The sequence below is a fragment of the Cottoperca gobio genome, chromosome 9 (assembly GCF_900634415.1).
Source record: "Cottoperca gobio chromosome 9, fCotGob3.1, whole genome shotgun sequence".
Classification (NCBI taxonomy): Eukaryota; Metazoa; Chordata; class Actinopteri; order Perciformes; family Bovichtidae; genus Cottoperca; species Cottoperca gobio.
This window is the reverse complement of record NC_041363.1, coordinates 1,538,268-1,560,176: the sequence shown is the minus strand read 5'-3', so window position 1 is coordinate 1,560,176 and position 21,909 is coordinate 1,538,268. Positions and strand designations below refer to the sequence as shown.

The window sequence follows — 21,909 nt, the reverse complement described above, 5'->3', positions numbered from 1 at the left end:
AGTTTATTTTGTATATTGGTTTAAGTCTGAGGATCTATTCCTGGTCCTTCTCTTCACCGTGCGTGATGACGTACACCAGGTTCTTGTAGTCCAGGTTTCCTGCTACATCTGGAGGGAACGCTGCAAACATCTGTTCCAGCTGCGAGCAGGAAGTGAAAAAGGGAGAAGGCTGAGATTCAGAGGGAAGAACATCTTTAATATAAAACCAAGCAGCGTCTGAAGTGGAGCTCTGACCTCTTCAGGGGAAAACCTGTCGGCCTGGGTCGTCAACATCTCCGTCACGCTGCGAAGACAATTCAACATGATCATTTGTCGTGACACACAAGTGCGGCTGCACGTGCTCACGTCTTTTAAATCATTTTAAAAACCCACTTTTTTAGAAATGCTTTTCAGTGAATTATTTTATTACATTTTGTTCGTTTAGTTTCTGTCTTTTTGTTCATTTCATTCTCTTTGTGCTTTAAATCTGGTTTTATTGGGAAGCACTTTGTAACTGTGTTTGAACGGTGCAATATAAATAAAGATTATTATTATTATATAAACCAGGCAGGTTAAACCTATCAACTATCAAACCTTTATTATAAGTTCTTCAACATAACTTCAATTAAGAAATATTTTTTAACCCTTGTGCAGTCGCCAACATTTTGATCAGTAACTGTAATTTAATTATATATATTTTTCTCAGTAACTAAATACAATTCCATTCTATGAAATTTAATTGTAATTTAATTACATGTAAATTTATATATCGTGATACATAATTAAGTCGTCTAATTTGATAATAAGCACAAACTAACTCAAATTTCTCAGACAATATGAAATATTTTGAGGGAATATTATTTAAAGATTGAGTTTTATTTTATTTATCATTATTTATTAATTACTTATATTATTTATTTTTCTATAATTTCACTTGAAAATGTTAATTTTCACTAAATATTAAACCTTTTAAAGCTTCTCTCTGCAGGATAATTGCGGAGAAGAATGTGTAAAGGTGTTCCCGCATGTCCAGCTCCTGCGTGCACACAAACACCTGCTGATGGAAACACCCCGCTTACATCACACTGTTGTCTTCATCTTCTCTGTATCTGTGCACAATGCATGTACAAATATTCAGCATATATTAAAACATGTTTGGGTGGGGTTGCTTCCTGGACTCCAGATGAATTAGTTTGAGGTGCTCTTTGGATGAGGGTACAAAGATGCAGAACTCATCCGCTTCTCTCTGCAGAGTAATGTGTAAAGGTCTGCTTCAAAACCAAATGTTGATTAAAATATATTGTGAGTAATACTTTCAGCTTTATTGTTCAACTCCTGCGTGCATACACCCAATAATTCTGCTTATGGAAACACCCCGGTGTAGTTAAATCTAAACTATTGTCGGATTACTCTATAATCTAATAGTCAGTAATAATAGAAATATATATTATTTATTCCTTTATAATTTCACTTGAAACTGTTATGTTCATTTTGCATTAAAGTTCTTAATTAAATGTATTTTTCAGGTATTTAATTCACACAGGACTTTACAAAAACATTCTTTACCGTGTGGTTATTTCATATTTATTGAATTATTAGAAAACATATTCTCTAAGACGAGTCAAAGTCCTGCATTAAAATGTTTCCCCTCAGTATTAAAGCATCTTCATACGACTCACTAGTCTTTCCTGAGCGTGCCTTTCCCCTCCGGATCAAACACTTTGAAAGCGTTGAGGATGGTCTCCTCCGCGTCGGCACCTGAAGTGGCAGTTGTTGAATATCTTAAACATCTTTTTCTAAGAATTTGTCCTGAAATAAATGTGCTACAATCAGGCTGTGGGACATGCAGATCAGCCTGTACCTTTTAGTTTCTCTCCAAACATGGTGAGAAAGACGGTGAAATTAATGGGTCCTGGCGCCTCCTTCAGCATCTCGTCAATCTCTTCCTGCTTGACGTTCACACGTCCTGCAGGAAGTCAGAGGAGGAACAGGGTTCAGAGCTGCAGCTGGACATTGTTTTCATTATTCATCAATTTGACTATTATTTTCTCAATTAATGGAGGAATCTTTTCATAGAAACCTAAAGTGACATCATATATATATATATATATATATATATATATATATATGTATATATATATATATATATATATATATATATATATATATATATATATATATTATATATATATATATATATATTTATATATATATATATATATATATATATATATATATATATATATATATATATATATATATATATATAAATCTGGATAAACTGTTTGATGTGAGATGAATGAAGATACAGAAAAGATATATACAAAAATGACAAAAACAACAACTATATACTTTTACATTTATTTCCTAATCTTATTTTAAGTGCTCTTTTTAAATTATTTAAATTTCAAAATCTACTGGTATTATTATACTATTATATATTTCTATCTTTATTTATTTTACTTATTCTATTTTATTGTATCTATTTTTATATCTATTTTATTATTACTAATATTATTATTTATTGTGACTATTATTATGAGATGGTGGGATATACAGTATCCATCACAAAGCTGTTTAATAATTCTCGTTTCTTTCTTTTCTGAGAAGTAACTTCTGTAAGGGTTCATAATTTAACAATTCAAGTAAAAATAAAATAAATAAATATCCTAAACAAAAAATACAACTAACAATCATGAAAAACACATCAATAAATCAGTATATAAACATGTAAATTGGAAAATAAGTTTGAAGAGTTACAAAAGTTATCCGGTCACATCTGTCAAACTGACTCATCAAGGTCGTTCTTATTTTCCAAAACATTTAGAAATATTTCATATTTTATAAAATGCCTTTGATCGCAATGGTTCGTTTCTTTAAGGCAAGACAGTGAAAGAACCCCAGAAAGACATGTTGGATGTTTAGCGTAAAGAAGAGAAACAACCAATAATATAGTATGAATAATAATACCAATAATAAACATGTAACTCAGGTGTTCCCACCTAAAGCTGCGAACGTGTCTCTGAGGTCGTTCTTGTCGATGAAGCCGTCTCTGTTTTGGTCCATGATGGTGAAAGCCTGCAGAGGTTTGTCACGTTACATGTATGCACATGAGTATATGTGAGTATACATGAGTATATATGAGTATACATGAGTATATATGAGTATACATGAGTATATGTGAGTATATATATGAGTATATACATGAGTATACATGAGTATATGTGAGTATACATGAGTATATATGAGTATACATGAGTATATATGAGTATATATGAGTATATATGAGTATACATGAGTATATGTGAGTATATATATGAGTATATACATGAGTATACATGAGTATATGTATGAGTATACATGAGTATATGTGAGTATACATGAGTATATATGAGTGTACATGAGTATATATGAGTATACATGAGTATATGTGAGTATATATATGAGTATATACATGAGTATACATGAGTATATGTGAGTATACATGAGTATATATGAGTATACATGAGTATATATGAGTATACATGAGTATATATGAGTATACATGAGTATATATGAGTATACATGAGTATATGTGAGTATACATGAGTATATATGAGTATACATGAGTATATATGAGTATACATGAGTATATATGAGTATACATGAGTATATATGAGTATATATGAGTATATATGAGTATACATGAGTATATGTGAGTATATATATGAGTATATACATGAGTATACATGAGTATATGTATGAGTATACATGAGTATATATATGAGTATACATGAGTATATATGAGTATACATGAGTATACATAAGTATATATGAGTATACATGAGTATATGTGAGTATACATGAGAATACATGAGTATATGAGTATACATGAGTATATATGAGTATACATGAGTATATATATGAGTGTACATGAGTATACATAAGTATATATGAGTATACATGAGTATATATGAGTATACATGAGAATACATGAGTATGTATATGAGTGTACATGAGTATACATGAGAATACATGAGTATATATGAGTATATATGAGTATACATGAGTATATAGGAGTATACATGAGTATATACATGAGTATACATGAGTATATGTATTAGTATACATGAGTATATGTATGAGTATACATGAGTATATATATATGAGTATACATGAGTATACATGAGTATACATAAGTATATATGAGTATACATGAGTATATATGAGTATACATGAGTATATATATGAGTATAATTGAGTATATATGAGTATACATGAGTATATATATGAGTATACATGAGTATATACATGAGTATATATGAGAATACATGAGTATACGTGAGTGTATATGAGTATACGTGAGTATACATGAGTATATATGAGTATATGTGAGTATATGTGAGTATACATGAATATAGGTGAGTATACATGAGTATATATGAGTATATGTGAGTATATGTGAGTATATACATGAGTATACATGAGTATATACATGAGTATATATATGAGTATACATGAGAATACATGAGTATATATGAGTATATATATGAGTAGTATATATGAGTAGTATACTGTATATATGAGTATATATGAGTAGTATATGTGAGTAGTATACTGTATATATGAGTAGTATACTGTATATATGAGTAATATACTGTATATATGAGTATATATGAGTAGTATATGTGAGTAGTATACTGTATATATGAGTAGTATACTGTATATATGAGTAGTATACTTGAGTAGTATACTGTATATATGAGTAGTATACTGTATATATGAGTAGTATACGTGAGTAGTATACTGTATATATGAGTAGTATACTGTATATATGAGTAGTATACTGTATATGTGAGTAGTATACTGTATATATGAGTAGTATACTGTATATGTGAGTAGTATACTGTATATATGAGTAGTATACTGTATATGTGAGTAGTATACTGTATATATGAGTAGTATACGTGAGTAGTATACTGTATATATGAGTAGTATACTGTATATATGAGTAGTATACTGTATATATGAGTAGTATACTGTATATGTGAGTAGTATACTGTATATATGAGTAGTATACGTGAGTAGTATACTGTATATGTGAGTAGTATACTGTATATATGAGTAGTATACTGTATATGTGAGTAGTATACTGTATATATGAGTAGTATACGTGAGTAGTATACTGTATGTATTAGTAGTATACTGTATATATGAGTAGTATACTGTATATATGAGTAGTATACTGTATATGTAAGTAGTATACTGTATATATGAGTAGTATACTGTATATATGAGTAGTATACTGTATATGTAAGTAGTATACTGTATATATGAGTAGTATACTGTATATATGAGTAGTATACTGTATATGTGAGTAGTATACTGTATATATGAGTAGTATGTAGTAGTATACTGTATATATGAGTATGTATACTGTATATGAGTAGTACGTATATGTAAGTAGTATACTGTATATATGAGTAGTATACTGTATATATGAGTAGTATACTGTATATATTAGTAGTATACTGTATATATGAGTAGTATACGTGAGTAGTATACTGTATATGTGAGTAGTATACTGTATATATAGTAGTATACTGTATATATGAGTAGTATATGTAGTAGTATACTGTATTATGAGTAGTATACCGTATATATGAGTAGTATACTGTATATATGAGTAGTATACGTGAGTAGTATACTGTATATTAGATAGTATACTGTATATTATGGAGTAGTATACTGTATATATGAGTAGTATACTGTATTGTAGTAGTATACTGTATATATGAGTAGTATACTGTATATATGAGTAGTATACGTGAGTAGTATACTGTATATATGAGTAGTATACTGTATATATGAGTAGTATACTGTATATGTGAGTAGTATACTGTATATATGAGTAGTATACGTGAGTAGTATACTGTATATGTGAGTAGTATACTGTATATGTGAGTAGTATACTGTATATATGAGTAGTATACGTGAGTAGTATACTGTATATGTGAGTAGTATACTGTATATGTGAGTAGTATACTGTATATATGAGTAGTATACGTGAGTAGTATACTGTATGTATTAGTAGTATACTGTATATATGAGTAGTATACTGTATGTATTAGTAGTATACTGTATATATGAGTAGTATACTGTATATATGAGTAGTATACTGTATATATGAGTAGTATACTGTATACGTGAGTAGTATACTGTATGTATTAGTAGTATACTGTATATGTGAGTAGTATACTGTATATATGAGTAGTATACATGAGTAGTATACTGTATATATGAGTAGTATATGTGAGTAGTATACGTGAGTAGTATACTGTATATGTGAGTAGTATACTGTATATATGAGTAGTATACTGTATATATGAGTAGTATACGTGAGTAGTATACTGTATATGTGAGTAGTATACTGTATATATGAGTAGTATACTGTATATATGAGTAGTATACTGTATATGTGAGTAGTATACTGTATATATGAGTAGTATACGTGAGTAGTATACTGTATATGTGAGTAGTATACTGTATATATGAGTAGTATACGTGAGTAGTATACTGTATATGTGAGTAGTATACTGTATATGTGAGTAGTATACTGTATATATGAGTAGTATACGTGAGTAGTATACTGTATATGTGAGTAGTATACTGTATATGTGAGTAGTATACTGTATATATGAGTAGTATACGTGAGTAGTATACTGTATGTATTAGTAGTATACTGTATATATGAGTAGTATACTGTATGTATTAGTAGTATACTGTATATATGAGTAGTATACTGTATATATGAGTAGTATACTGTATATGAGTAGTATACGTGAGTAGTATACTGTATGTATTAGTAGTATACTGTATATATGAGTAGTATACTGTATGTATTAGTAGTATACTGTATATATGAGTAGTATACTGTATATATGAGTAGTATACTGTATATATGAGTAGTATATGTGAGTAGTATTATAACATTCAGAGCTCTGACCTCTTTGAACTCCTGGATCTGGGCCTGCTCGAACATGGAGAACACGTTGGAGCCCCCTCCCTCCGCTCTCTTCTTTGCTTTCTTTGGTGCCTGCAGGATTTTTGACAATATTAATTAGATCCAAAAACTAATGTCACGATCGTCATGATCAGTCTTCCTGTGTGACACGTGATGATAACGAGCCCGATCATCAGCCAAAGGTTTATACAGCATTTCATTAGCAGGGGATTACAAACACTGTCAGTTTGTTATGGAAATATTTACTCAAGCCTGCAATTTTGTGAGAATGCACACTAAGCCCGGGAGGGTGTGGTCCGGGGGATTATTCTATAGGGCCCGGGCGATGACAGGATGGTACACTGAGCCCTGTTTGATCAGAAATCCCTGGGAGGCGAGGATTATGTGGAGCTATTTACATGACTGCCAAGGAGCTGTGAAAAACAGTGTAAAGGGGAAGCGGCGATGGCTGCTCCCGACAGCTGCTGTCTAACCCTCGCTGTGGATTAGCTCTGCAGCACTTGTAGGCCTGCAGTGTGTGTTTGGTGGACGGGACCTCTGGCTCCGCTTCATTTAGTCTTCAGTCTGTTTTAAAGAGGGTTCCTGCAGTGATTCATTTCTCTGTTTCTCGATGCTGTCCAGCGGAGACTTCGTTGATTAACAACGATTCTTTAACTTGTTGTTCCCTGTCTTTAGGCTGAACCTGTTGCTCCTCGCTCCTCCTTTCCTTTCCTTTCCTCCTCCTCTCATGTCTCCTCTCCAATGGGAGGATACGTTGTTCCCTCCCTTTTCCTTCCCTCTCCTTTCCTTTCTCCTATTCTTCTCTTAACTCTTCCTTCCTCTCCTTTGTTCCTTTCTTCCTCTCCTCTCTTCTTCTCTCCTTGTTTCCCCTCCTTAGAGCCTCTCCTTTAATTTGTTCTCCTCTTCTCTTGTCTCCTCTCCTCCCTTTTCCTGTCCTTATTTCCTCTCCTTCCATTGTTTCTCCTCTCCTCCTCTCGTCTCCTCTCCTCTCCATGCTACAATTACCAATTCATATAGTTTTGTAATTATTTTTATCATTGCGTGTAGACAAAAAAGAATCAATAAATCATCAATAGGACGACTGGAGTGCCGTCCTATTGATGATATCTGTATTCAGGGCCATGAGGCTTGTTGATTCATTATCATCGGCGTGAGCAGAGCAACATGTATAATTCATCAACACACGCCATGACAGTATATCTAATAAATACGGAATATAAAACACGTGCAGCAGAAACAGAATACATCTTACTTTAAAGCAGAGGAAATGCATTTAAATGTGTGTCCACTCACCATAGCAGCGTCTGATGAAGCAGTATCATGATGGAGCTGCTGGATATATACTCACCCCTCGCCCTGACATCACAATGTTCTATAAATACTCCACGCCTTCTTTAGTCACAGGTAAAGAAGAATATCCCCTCACCGCCCCCCTATTGTCAGAGTTCATGAGATTTAGGGATAATAGCCAAACACACATTACTGAGACCCCAGAATAACCCCCGCACATAGCTGCGGCTCAGGCCGGACAGTTGTTAGTGATTCACAGGGACAGAAATTCATGTTATGATGGGAGCGGCTTCTCAGTAGCACCATTACACAAAACATACACAACATCCAGAACACAAAGAACATCCAGAACACAAAGAACACAAAGAACATCCAGAACACCAAGAACACAAAGAACACCAAGAACACAAAGAACATCCAGAACACCAAGAACATCAAGAACATCCAGAACACCAAGAACATCCAGAACACCAAGATCATCCAGAACATCCAGAACACCAAGAACATCCAGAACACCAAGAACATCAAGAACATCCAGAACATCCAGAACACCAAGATCATCCAGAACACCAAGAACACAAAGAACATCCAGAACACCAAGAACACAAAGAACACCAAGAACATCAAGAACATCCAGAACACCAAGATCATCCAGAACACCAAGAACACAAAGAACACAAAGAACACAAAGAACACACAGAACATCCAGAACACCAAGAACATCCAGAACATCCAGAACATCCAGAACACAAAGAACACCAAGAACATCAAGAACATCCAGAACACCAAGATCATCCAGAACACAAAGAACACCAAGAACACCAAGAACATCCAGAACATCCAGAACATCCAGAACATCCAGAACACCAAGATCATCCAGAACACAAAGAACACCAAGAACACCAAGAACATCCAGAACATCCAGAACATCCAGAACATCCAGAACACCAAGAACACAAAGAACAAGACCATTTTTATTTTATTTGTCTTTGCTGTTTATGTATTTGCTTTTGTCCTTTTAAAAAATGTTTTATTGTTATTATATATATTTTTATATATATATTTAATGTTGGTCGGACAGTTTCATTGCAGGTTTTTAGTATTTATTAAAACGTTTTAATTCGCCCACATTACAAGACATATATAAAGTCAGACAATAATAATTATAATGATTATAATAATAATAATAAAAACAACAATAATAATAATAATTGTAATAATAATAATAATAATTATAATGATGATAATAATAGTAATAATTAGATTAATAATAATAATAATAATAATAATGATTATAATAATAACCATTAGTATTATAATACTTTCAATAATAATAGTAATAATTAGATTCATAATAATAATAATAATAACTATAATAATTATAATAATACATTCAAGGTGTGACACTGAGTTCTATTTTTCTTTTTTTATCTCAACTGTCTGAAATCCATCCAGATGTTGTGTCACGCTTCTTGAACCCTTTCATCCTCGGGACAATTCAAACGTTTAAATTCGTCCTATTTCACTTCCAGTTCTTCTTGTTTTGGTTGATTCAATTGCCTTAAATTAAACATGTTATTGCTTTGTTTATTATTAGGGTTTTATTTGTATTTCTTTCTGCCTATCAAAACAAAGTTTGATTGAATAAATGGTAAATAAATCCCCTCAAGACGGCATGAGTGATTATTTTATCATCTCCACAGAACTTCTGGGAATCAATATTAAAATGTTCCCCTTTAAAGAGATATTTGGGGCTCTGTTTTTTAATTCTTCACAGTCAGACATATTGAGCGCTCTCTTGGACGGTGTATTTTACTTAATTGGAAATGTTGTATTTCGCCGTGGGTGAGAGATGTTTGGTCTTTTCTTCAGTTTGGAAAGATTCTTAGTGAAAGCTAAACTTTTTCATACAAATCTTTTTTTAATGAAAAGTTGTTACAGGCCTGAGCTTGATAAAAAATTAAACACATGTACATTACTGTTATTAAATTAGTAAAATATTGAAAAATAAATAAAAATGTTTTAATAATAATAAAATAAACAAAAAACATTAATTTTTATTATTAAAATGTTATTATTTATTTATTAGAATTTATTTATTTGCATTATTCTCATTAATTGATTATTTCTCTTCAATTGTTTTTATTATTAATATTTTTGTTTATCTTTTGTTTATTTCTTCATTTCATGACAAAAATGTGAATTATTTTTCTTTTGTTTTTATTCTTTTGTATTTCCAAACAAAAAAACAAAAGAAAACACAGTGAGAGTTTCTAATCAAAGCACGACAGTAGCCACAGTGGATAAAGTCAAACTATATGATTTATACTATATTTTATTTAGTACATGTGGATGTTTTCTAGCTGCAGATCCTTGTCCGTTCACTTACCTCTCTTGTCCAGTGGGTCGTGCTGTCAAACCACAGACATGTGAATCAACTCATGTTTACATTTGTTGTCCCATTTTAAATAAATACTGAGTTTCACCTTCATTCTCATAGTTTGACTTCCAATAAAATCCCTTTTATTAAACTTCATGCCCCAAATGAGGTATTTCATTATGTTGATATAATTTCTGTTCATAAAAATTGCAAGAGGTTATCACATTTATAATGAATATTTAAAAACACCTTCATCTGGTGCACTAACCAGCCAGCAGAACAGTAAACGTGCAGATGCGTGGTTACCTTCGTTAACACGGGGAGGTCCTATTATATTATATATATTCTATGACGCCTGTCTGAAGTGCATGATAAACATACTTATAGTTAAAGTCAAAGGCTTTTTATATTCAGGCAGGCTGTCATTTTATTTAGTTTTAATCACATTAACTATAGTAACTAAAGTAAACTGCTACAAAAGGTGGTAACACATCAAAATAAAGGAATCATAATCTCAGGATGCTACGGTCATTGCAATACTGGACAATGTTGTCAAATTCTTTGTCAGGGGCCCAAAGTGTCAAAGTTTCAGGGGCCCCTGACCTTCACCTATAAAATGTGAGTCAATGAGTCACACACCAAGCAGGAAGAGACTCACACTGACCACAAAGAGACAGAAAACAACTACAAACTGAGCGAAACAACCACAAATAACTGCAAACAAAACCAAATGACTACAAAGATACACAAAATGACTATAAAGAGACACAAAAAGACTACAAAGAGACACAAGATGACCACAAAGAGACACAAAATGACAACAAAGAGACACAACATGACTACAAAGAGACACAAAATGACCACAAAGAGACACAACATGACTACAAAGAGACACAAGATGACTACAAAGAGACACAAAATGACTACAAAGACACACAAAATGACAACAAAGAGACACAAGATGACTACAAAGAGACACAAAATGACTACAAAGAGACACAAAATGACAACAAAGAGACACAAAATGACTACAAAGAGACACAAAATGACTACAAAGAGACACAAAATGACAACAAAGAGACACAAAATGACAACAAAGAGACACAAGATGACTACAAAGAGACACAAGATGACTACAAAGAGACACAAAATGACAACAAAGAGACACAAGATGACTACAAAGAGACACAAAATGACAACAAAGAGACACAAGATGACTACAAAGAGACACAACATGACTACAAAGAGACACAAAATGACTACAAAGAGACACAAAATGACAACAAAGAGACACAAGATGACTACAAAGAGACACAAAATGACTACAAAGACACACAAAATGACAACAAAGAGACACAAGATGACTACAAAGAGACACAAAATGACAACAAAGAGACACAAAATGACTACAAAGAGACACAAGATGACTACAAAGAGACACAAAATGACTACAAAGAGACACAAAATGACAACAAAGAGACACAAAATGACAACAAAGAGACACAAAATGACTACAAAGAGACACAAGATGGCTACAAAGAGACACAAAATGACAACAAAGAGACACAAGATGACTACAAAGAGATACAAAATGACTACAAAGAGACACAAAATGACCACAAAGAGACACAAGATGACTACAAAGAGACACAAAATGACTACAAAGAGACACAAGATGACTACAAAGAGACACAAGATGACTACAAAGAGACACAAAATGACAACAAAAGAGACACAAAATGACAACAAAGAGACACAAAATGACTACAAGAGACACAAGATGACTACAAAGAGACACAAAATGACAACAAAGAGACACAAAATGACTACAAAGAGACACAAGATGACTACAAAGAGACACAAGATGACTACAAAGAGACACAAAATGACAACAAAGAGACACAAAATGACTACAAAGAGACACAAGATGACAACAAAGAGACACAAAATGACAACAAAGAGACACAAAATGACAACAAAGAGACACAGATGACTACTAAGACTACTTGTTGTGTTTCCTGTACTTGTTTGTGTTTCCTGTAATCCTCTTTACGTCACGACTATTGTTTAAAACTTGTTTCTTGATTTAGGACGCAGCCTCCTGGAGAATTCCGGCTCTTTAGTCATTTTTATTTACACTGTCGCCGAGAAATAAACTGAATTAATAGAAATCAATCTCATCAACAATACGCTATTTCATTACAACCGTCAGCATTTTCATAAAGACAGTCATCGTGAAATCCCTCGTCCGCTGACCTCATCAAAACAATCATTTCTTTCTCGCTCTCCTGGATAATTTCCCTTCTGCATTCCTTTTTAGATTAAGCTTTTCTGTCAGTATAACGTATTAAATTAAAAGGGGTGACAAGGTTCCTGGAAGAAGCCCGTAGTGCTTTGTTGATGACAGCGGTGAATGTGAGGTCAAGATTATCCTCAGAAGTACGCTGCTGATTGAGGCCATGAGATTCAGCGGGTTTCCATGAGGCTGAATGTGGATTCAAGGGGCCCGGCAGACAAAGCGTCCGCCTCTGGAGGAGGAGATTGTGGGTTTACGTCCCCACCTGGGTCCCCGCAGAGCCCGGTGCTCTACATTCCTGCTGAGCCAGAACACCGTGTTCCTATCTGAGAATGTCTGCGATTACAAACACTTTGTTTGATCTGCAGGAAAAAGGAGGTTTTTTTTGTTCTGAGCACGGTGTGCTTTTGTGCACAGAGACGGGGTCAGAGGTCAAACTGAGAAAACAGAACGTCCTGTTGAGCTTCAGCCTATCGCTGTGCAGAGATGGAAAGTAACTAAGTACCTTTACTCCAGTACTGGGTTTCATTGTGAGGTACTTAAAGGTATTTATCTGACACTTACCAGGATGTGTTTATGATATATACACAATTAATCTACTGCGTAGTAAACAAAGCATCCAACATCCACATTGACAAACCTCACATGTTTGTAAGTAATAAAAACAGAATCATATAATATTCTATAATAAAACACTTTTGAAAGAGCCATTCTGCAGAATGAGAACTTTTACTTTTGATACTTTAAGTACATTTTGTGTATTTTTAGACTGTGGTGTTTATACTTTCACTGAAGTAAAGGATCTGAATACTTCTTCACCCCCAGCTGAGCCTTTCACCCCTTCAAAGTGAGAAAATGTGACTTGTTTTTCTCCACAAAGTTCTTTGCAGAAATGAAATCTAATATTCATAGCCGTGTTTTTTTAGCTCAGAACAAAACGTGTCAAAGTGAAAGGAGAACTTCGGTCCACTTGGTTGAAGAAGAATTGATGAAGATGTCAGGTGGCTGGAAGTCTGTGTGACTACATCGCTCGCCGACACCGATGCGATATATTTAGATGTGTGAGAGAAGCTGCTTGTGAGGTTTTTGTTCAGACGTTTGCACGCCAGGAGGCTCGGCTGGATAAATGTCCCACACGGCCGCTGACGTCACATTCAGGCCGGAGACACTTTGTTGTTGTTGGCAAAATGCTATGATGGATAATTTAGTTGAGCTTTTTAAAGCTACGTTGACCAAATTGTACGTGAGAAGGCGATATGGGACATGCAACAATATAATCACAGATATATATATTTATATGTTGTTCTTGATTAATAAAAAGCTTATCAAATAACTTTATATGTTGTTCTTGATTCCCAGTGTGGCCCTGAACTGACTGGACCAGAAGGAGCCCTTCAGGGGAGCGGGTCGTCATCAGAGCTCAGAGCAGACAAACAGAACTCTGGCTCTCGTCAGCGCCTCTTTTTGCAGTTTTGGTGAGCAGAGTGGGGGGGGGGGGGGGGGGGGGGGGGGGGGGGGGGGGGGTTCTCAGTTGGTTGCAATCTGCAACTGCAACACTAGATGGCGCCAAATCCTGCACACTGTCCCTTTAAGTAAACGTAGTAATTCCACAGTGTAGGAATACTCTGATTGATATTCTCTAGAGTGCACAAAAATAATAATAATTATATTAATAATTATAATTTAAAAATATTTAGTTAAATTTAAAAATTGAGAAATTATATCAAAATAACCCAACACTAGTTTGATTGACATTCCCTGGATTGCGCACACAAGAGAAATTATTTAGGAAAAAATAAATGTATAAATAAAAACAAAGTATCAACATAAAAATGTACTTTAAGAACCAAAAGTAGAAGTACTCATTCTGTATAACAGAATATATGTTGTTATTGGATTATAACTGTCGATGCATTCATGTGTTCATCACTTTATTGTTTACTATACATGTTCCCGAGCAGCTTGTGAATTTCACCAAAGGATCAATAAAGTTTTATTATAACCTATAATAATACATGTTGATTATATTTTGTTTTATTAATCTGAATCTTCAAAGTAAAGCTGTCAGATATATGTAGTAAAAGTACAATACTTGTATCTGAATTGTGGTGGATTAGAAGTATAAAGGCGCAGGACAATAGTCCTTATTATGAATCTCTATAGTTGTATCTATAATTGTTGTTACTCTGTTGTCTTTGTTCTGAATAATAGTGTCTTGTAAGCCTGTTTGGGAATATTATTTATGCATGGCACAATAATAATAAAAACCAATCAATCAACACTTTCTTTATAAGAAGAAAATAGTTAATTACAGAATCAGATCCTCTACTCAAATATAAATGAACATTAATGATTCATTTCTGATGATGGATGTTTCAAAACCAAGTCAGGAAATCAAGACTTCAATATGACCAAACTCATATTCCTTTAATTTACTAATATTTTGTCCATATGTCATGAGTTAGAGGCTGTCTGCTACACACCCCTATCTTCCTTATTATATTTGAATCTTGCATTTTAGCCTCACCCTAGAGCCGCAAATAAATGCAATAAGCAAAACTTTTAATATTCTTTCCCCTCAGGTGTTTGTCCAAGGCAGAGGAATATGTCATCGTCCCCCGCGGTGCTGAAAATATGACCCATGAGGATATTATCTTATACTATGAGACTGGTTTTCATATTGTCTGGAAGCTCCTGTGCACGCTGAAGCTGGTGCACGGTGAGCTGGTGCACGGTGAGCTGGACTAGAACATACCTTCACAGTGAGAATTAATGGAGGAAATCACACAAAGCTCATCTGCACATGAGCTTCTCTCCCTGTGGTGTCAGCAGGGGGAGCACCTGGCTCCAGAGCCGCAGCACCACAGCACTGTGACCAGAGGAGTTATTTTAAGTAGACAAAGAGCACCCTCATGCTTTATTAAGTTAGACAAAGTCAAACATGTGACACTTTATATCTATATCTCATTGATGTATAAAGCTAATCTAAAAGCATATGCTCTTATAATGCATACTTTACATTATTTTCTGTAATTATGCATGCACAATTAAACACAATAATCAATACAGTCACACACTTTGACCATCTATGCGAAAACGATCCACAAAAATCCAAATATAGTAAAAAAAACAACGTATGAAATGTTAAATATGATGAATGTGGGCTTAATGTGGCTACGTAAACATGTCCAGCTATAGTACAGGTTTTAAAAATAATAACACAAGCAACTTGAATCATTTGAACGTATACTTAGCACTCCAAAAGGATGACTGAAATATGAACTTCGCAATACACTTACAAGTTTCCTTTAAAATATGACATGTTGTGTAATGTGCATGATAAAACGCCACGTGGACTAACGTTAAGGGACATTCTTGTGATAATAGTTGCACTACATGTCGATAATGCATCTTAATTCCCGACACTGCTGTAATTGCAGTGTCCCGTATGCTCCTGTAATAAACAGTGTAAAAAAAAAAAAAAAAAAAAAAAAAAAAGTAGGCTTGGCTAAATTCCCTGAACTCTGCTAATCTACACATCATCTGCTAATCTACACATCATCTGCTAATCTACACATCATCTGCTTCCCTGTTCCAGACGCTATCGATCCGCCGGCTGTACGTCAGTATTGATAACTTTCCAACATCAAGTGCATTTGTGCAGTTAATGTTGGCGCACGGAGCACGAGCACACTTTGCTCTTTACTTTCCCCACAGACCCGGACACTTCACTAAAAAATGTTTTGCTTTTTCACTTCCACAAAAACATGTCGGTAGACTCGTGCAACACATCCGTGGAGTCTCGTGCTCGCTCTTATTGATGTCCTTATGTTAAAGTGGGACCGGTGATCGGTGTGTAACGAGGGGGGAATCCAGCCCACATATTTATTGCAGCCGCTGAAAAAAAATCTCCTCAATATCCCCCAAGATGGCCGCCGATGTAGGATCGATGTTTCAATATTGGAAGAAATTTGATCTACGGCGGCTCCAGGTTAGTGCTATTCTCACCTTTTCTACCGGATTTCTGCAGCGGGATGTCTCGGGACTCTGCTCCGGTGCGTGTTATCTCGTTTTGGGTGCGTGCGAGGCGAAAGCTGGCGGTGTTTGCATTGATAGTTATTAGAAATTGATCTCTCTTCTGCCTTTGTTCAGTTCAATCATTGATCCGCGGTGGAGCGACCGTGGAGCAGCACTGCCTCTGTTAGCCACACCGATCTGGGATCAGCACCGCGGACAGCACTGCTGTTTACATGCATTTGAGTTTTTCTGCCTTTTTGTGTTGTCCGCGACAAACACCGGGTTCTTACATGTACGGAAACTTTTAATGCGCCCTGAATCTCTGTTCCTTCGGACATAGGCTGTAACTTTTTCCACCCGAGCTTAATGTTTTATGCGGTTTGTGTCGACGGCCGTTGCTGCATCTTTCAGTAGGCTATAGTCATTTTACATTTGTTTGTATCTTGGAATAATTTGCATGCTGGGGAAGTTTTATGTGTAATTTGGGAAAGTTTATTTTGTGGACGTTCTGTTCGGACATTTAATGATTTTTTTGTCTATTTGTGCAGACTGTACATGTGTAGACAGAGAGCATACAGCCAGTGGTAGTACAAACAGATGGACTGTTAGTGTCGCTTGCACTAAAATGTTTGTAATGAATAGCGTGCAGAATGTGTCCGTTTGTTTGCATCACAGCCAGAACATGTACATATGATAGCATGCAGCTCCGTAGCATCGAGCTGAAGCCCCTGAGCTGAAAGTTGCCTTTATATCGCACCCTGCTGACAGGGTGTACGCGAGTGTTTCTCAATGCAAACGTTGAAATAAGGTTGCTAAACGCTGTTTTTAGTGTCCACTCCACTGCACCCCCCCTGCTCTGCTCTCTCCTGCAGCCGCATAGGGCTGCTCGGGGCCGGGGGGCTGTGTAATTGTATTCCCCGCTAATGTTTGTAAATCAGCCTCTGCCGGCGCAAGGGCAGCGTCTCTGCCGTGTGACTGATGTTCTGTAACATGAGAGATGACAGGAGCATGGCAGTGCGTGTCCCTCGGAGAAAAAAAGCCTACCGAGGAGGAGAAATCAGATCTGGTGGCGGCTCTCTCGGTCGTCTTGTGTTGGCCGAGTGTTATTCCAGCTCCCAGCCGCTGGACCTCTCTCTCATCCGGCTGCAGGATCCAGAGAGGCGCGAGGGAGCTGCTGTTGCTGCGGCTGCATGTGGCGTCCTTTTCTGCACACTCTCGTCCTAAATGCACCCGGCTGGCTTTATGATAGATGTATACATTCAAGGTTTTTCATTAAATGTGAGTGAGTAGTCTCAGAGCTAAATGTGATCTGCCCCTTAAGGATGCCCGAGCCATTACCTGGCAGTGTCATGAGCAGGGATGTAGTGGTATACAATAAAAAGCCTGTAACATCACAAGCCATACAGCCATTTATATATATATATATATATATATATATATATATATATAAGATGTATATATATAAGATGTATATATATATATATATATTTATATATATATATATATATATAAATATATATATATATATAAATATATATATATATATATATATAAGATGTATATATATATATATATATATATATATATATATATATATATATATATATATATATATACATCTTATATATATATATATATATATAAAGATAAGGACACCTGCTTGTGTTGCCTTGAATGACCTTATCCTCATGTAAAGGAACCTGTGATGGAATAGTTCTGCAGATGGATTATTGGCCGTTTATAAAGGTGGATGAAATTAGTTTCTGTGTCAACATCAGCAGGATGCTCGGTGTCAAGATTTTGGATTATATTTCCTTGTGTCCAGGTGATATTGTGCCGATTATGGTCTCCATTACTCGTGAAAGATGTCCATCCATGCTTCTCAAAGTCCAAAAGATGTCTTTAAATGTCTTGTTGTGTCCAAACCCAAAGATATTCAAAGAAGCTGAAAACAGCTTGTTTGCATGAAAAATGACGACAAATCGATTATCACAACGTTGGCGACTCACGTTCCTTCAGCTCCGGTATAATTGGGTCATTTCACACCAGTTTTCTGGACAACGTGTTGGCAACATTTGAAACCTGTCTGAAAAGATTTGATGCTTTTGGTTCTGGTGGGCAAGAAGCAGACATGTTGACGAATGAGCCGAACTACAACAAACATTGTGCGTGAAAAAGTAAAGTTTTTGTATTAATGGATTATCAACACAGTGTTTGATTTATCGAGTAATCGCAGCAGCTCTCAGTAAAACTGCAGGATTGTACAAACGGGTCATTTTGTATTATATATAATACACATGTCAGTGCACATACTCTGTGTTAAAGATTAAAGATGCAATGCACATAATTGTCTTGAGTTATAGCATCTCTGAACAGCGTGCGGTGACTCTTTTGTGGATTCTCAACCAGTTTGTTAATCATTCAAAGTTTTGGTAATAGCACATCAAACACGTGAGGTTCTGTTCCTTTAACGCTGAAGCTGAACATTTAGCAGGATCTGAGGCTGTGTTTGTCAGCAGCTTAATGTGACATCCTCTGCTACATATGTCAGAAATCAATTAATTCACTTATCTCTCCTTCAGTCATGGTTGGAGACGCTTCTTGCCGTGCGAACTCGTTACAGCGGCCTCCCAATCTAAGCCCATATAGAATATTTAGATAAATATTATTATTTTGTCATTACCTGTTATTATATCAGCGAACTGACTGTGCAGTTTTTAGTGTTTGTGCAGGAGGTTTGTGCCTGCGAGTTGTACAGGATGAATAATTCACCTGCAGCCTGATGAAAGGAGGGCAGGGAAAGTGTGAAGCGCTGAGGTGGGGTGACCTTGGTTCCTGCTGGCTGCAGGTCACCCGGCCGTTGCTGTGGTAATCATTCACACCAGCCAGATGGCATTTCCGTGGGCGAGCATGAAAAGGACGGGTCAGGGTCTTCCTGCCAGGTCCTGCCAGGCCCACAAAAACAACTCTGGGCCAATACATTACCTGGAGAGAGAGGGGGGGGGGGGGGGGGGGGGGGGGGGAGAGGAGAGAGAGAGAGAGAGAGAGGAGATAGAGAGAGTCAGAGAGAGAGACACATAGATAGAGAGAGAGAGAGAGAGACACAGAGAGAGATAGAGAGATAGAGACAGAGAAGAGAGCAGAAGAGAGAGAGAGAGAGAGAGTCAGAGAGAGAGAGACACGAGATAGAGAGAGAGATAAGACGATAGAGAGAGATAAGATATAGGATACAGAGAGAGATAGACATCCCCATATACAGAGAGCTAGAGAGATAGAGATCTATGTCTAGTACGATTAGTTCTCTCTCTTCTACTCATCTAGCTCTCTCTCTTGATCTCTCTACTCTACTATCCCCTAGAGCTCTCTATATAGACAGCCTAGAAGAGCGAGAAGAGAGTCATAGCGCTCTCCAGATAGATCGAGATGCTCCTTCGCTCTCTCTCTCTTCCTCTTCTATTAGAGATCTCTCTCTAGAGCCTCCCTAGGGAGATCTATAGATAGAGAGAGAGAGACCTATCAGCTCCTTCTCTCTCCAAATGTATTTTTTAATATTATATAATTAATGTTATATATATTCTATATATATATATATATATATATATATCTATAATATATCTATATATATCTCTCTATATGTATGATATATGTTATATATATTATTCATTCTTCTCTTATATGCTCATTCTGTCTCTTACTCTATATATCTATATATCTATCTTATCCTATTATTATTATTATTATATTAATTATTCTAATTATACAAATTATAATTATAATTTTCTTATTCTGATTATTTATTAGTATTATTTTATGATCTTATTATTATTCTTCTTTATTTTCTTATTCTTATATAAAATTCAAAATTCTCCTTTCTTATTATTATGAATCTTATTCTCATTATTCCTCTTCTTATTATATTCTTTATTATTTGATTATTTATTATTTCATCTATTCTGCTTCTTCTTATTATTATTCTTATTATAATTCTTCTTCTGCTCCTCTTCCTTACCTCTTCTTCTTCGTTTCTTCTGCTTCTTCTTTTTTCTTCTTCTTTCTGTTTTCTCTTTTCCTTCTGCTTCGTCTTCTTCTTCTTCTTCTCTCTTCTTCTCTTCTTCTCTTCTTTCTTCTTCTGCCTCTTCTTCTTCTCTTTCTCTTCTTCTTCCTTCTTCTTCTGCCTCTTCTTCTTCTTCTTCTGCCTCTTCTTCTTCCTTCTTCTTCCTTCTTCTTCTGCCTCTTCTTCTTCCTTCTTCTTCTTCTTCTTCTTCTTCTTCTTCTTCTTCTTCTTCTTTCCTTCTTTTCTCTCTTCCTCTTCTTCTGCTTCTTCTTTTTCTTCTTTTCTTCTTCTTTTTGCTTCTTCTTCTCCTTCTTCCTTCTCCTTCTTCTTCTTCTTCTTCTGCTTCTTCTTCTTCTTCTTTTCCTTCTCTTTTCTTCTTCTATTCTCTTTCTTGAACTGATTCTTCTCAGCTTCTTCTGAGACTGATCTTATTCTTGGCGCGTCTGCGGATTCGTCGTCTTCTTTTACTCTTCTTCGGCTGATACTGCGGCTTATACTTAGGGAGTAGCATTCTGATGATACAGTCTGTTTATACTGTATGTAGTATTCTGTAGTAGAAGAGGTCTGTGCTTTCTTCTTCTTATGTTCTTCTTCTTCTATTCTTCTTCTCTGACTTCTCACGTCTTCTTCTTGCCTTCTTATTCTTTCTTAATGTTCTTCTTCTTTTATTCTTATGCTTTCTTGATTCTACGTATGTGCTTCTGCGTCTGCTGTATGCTTCTGATTATTCGTCTTCTTCTTCGTAGGTTCTTATGCTTCTTGCTCTTCTTCTTTGATGCACTGGCGGAGGCGGCGGATGCTAGTGCGGACGTCGGCGGCGTATTAGGCGGTGAGTGAGGAGTCTGGCGTCTAAGGCGTAGGCGGCGGAGGAGGAGGAGACGCACGGCGGC

General features: G+C 35.4%; 2 protein-coding genes across 2 annotated transcripts in view; one reads left to right on the top strand and one right to left on the bottom strand.

Annotated features, from left to right (window-relative positions):
- Positions 1-18: 18 nt before the first annotated feature.
- Positions 19-13,477, bottom strand: myl2b (myosin, light chain 2b, regulatory, cardiac, slow). The gene is made up of 7 exons (XM_029439824.1): positions 13,410-13,477; positions 6,965-7,055; positions 2,982-3,057; positions 1,841-1,945; positions 1,659-1,737; positions 235-283; positions 19-139 (listed from the first exon to the last, which is right to left on the bottom strand). The coding sequence occupies exons 1-7, from the start codon at positions 13,475-13,477 to the stop codon at positions 35-37; spliced, it is 573 nt and encodes a 190-aa protein (XP_029295684.1). The 3' UTR covers positions 19-34.
- A 3,027-nt stretch (positions 13,478-16,504) lies between these two features.
- The window catches only part of LOC115013479 (homeobox protein cut-like 2), a 41,428-nt gene continuing 36,023 nt past the window's right edge, over positions 16,505-21,909 (top strand). The window contains exon 1 of the mRNA XM_029439818.1: positions 16,505-16,939. Within this exon, the coding sequence (XP_029295678.1) occupies positions 16,877-16,939 (63 nt within the window). The 5' untranslated portion in view covers positions 16,505-16,876. The remainder of the gene's footprint in view (positions 16,940-21,909) is intronic.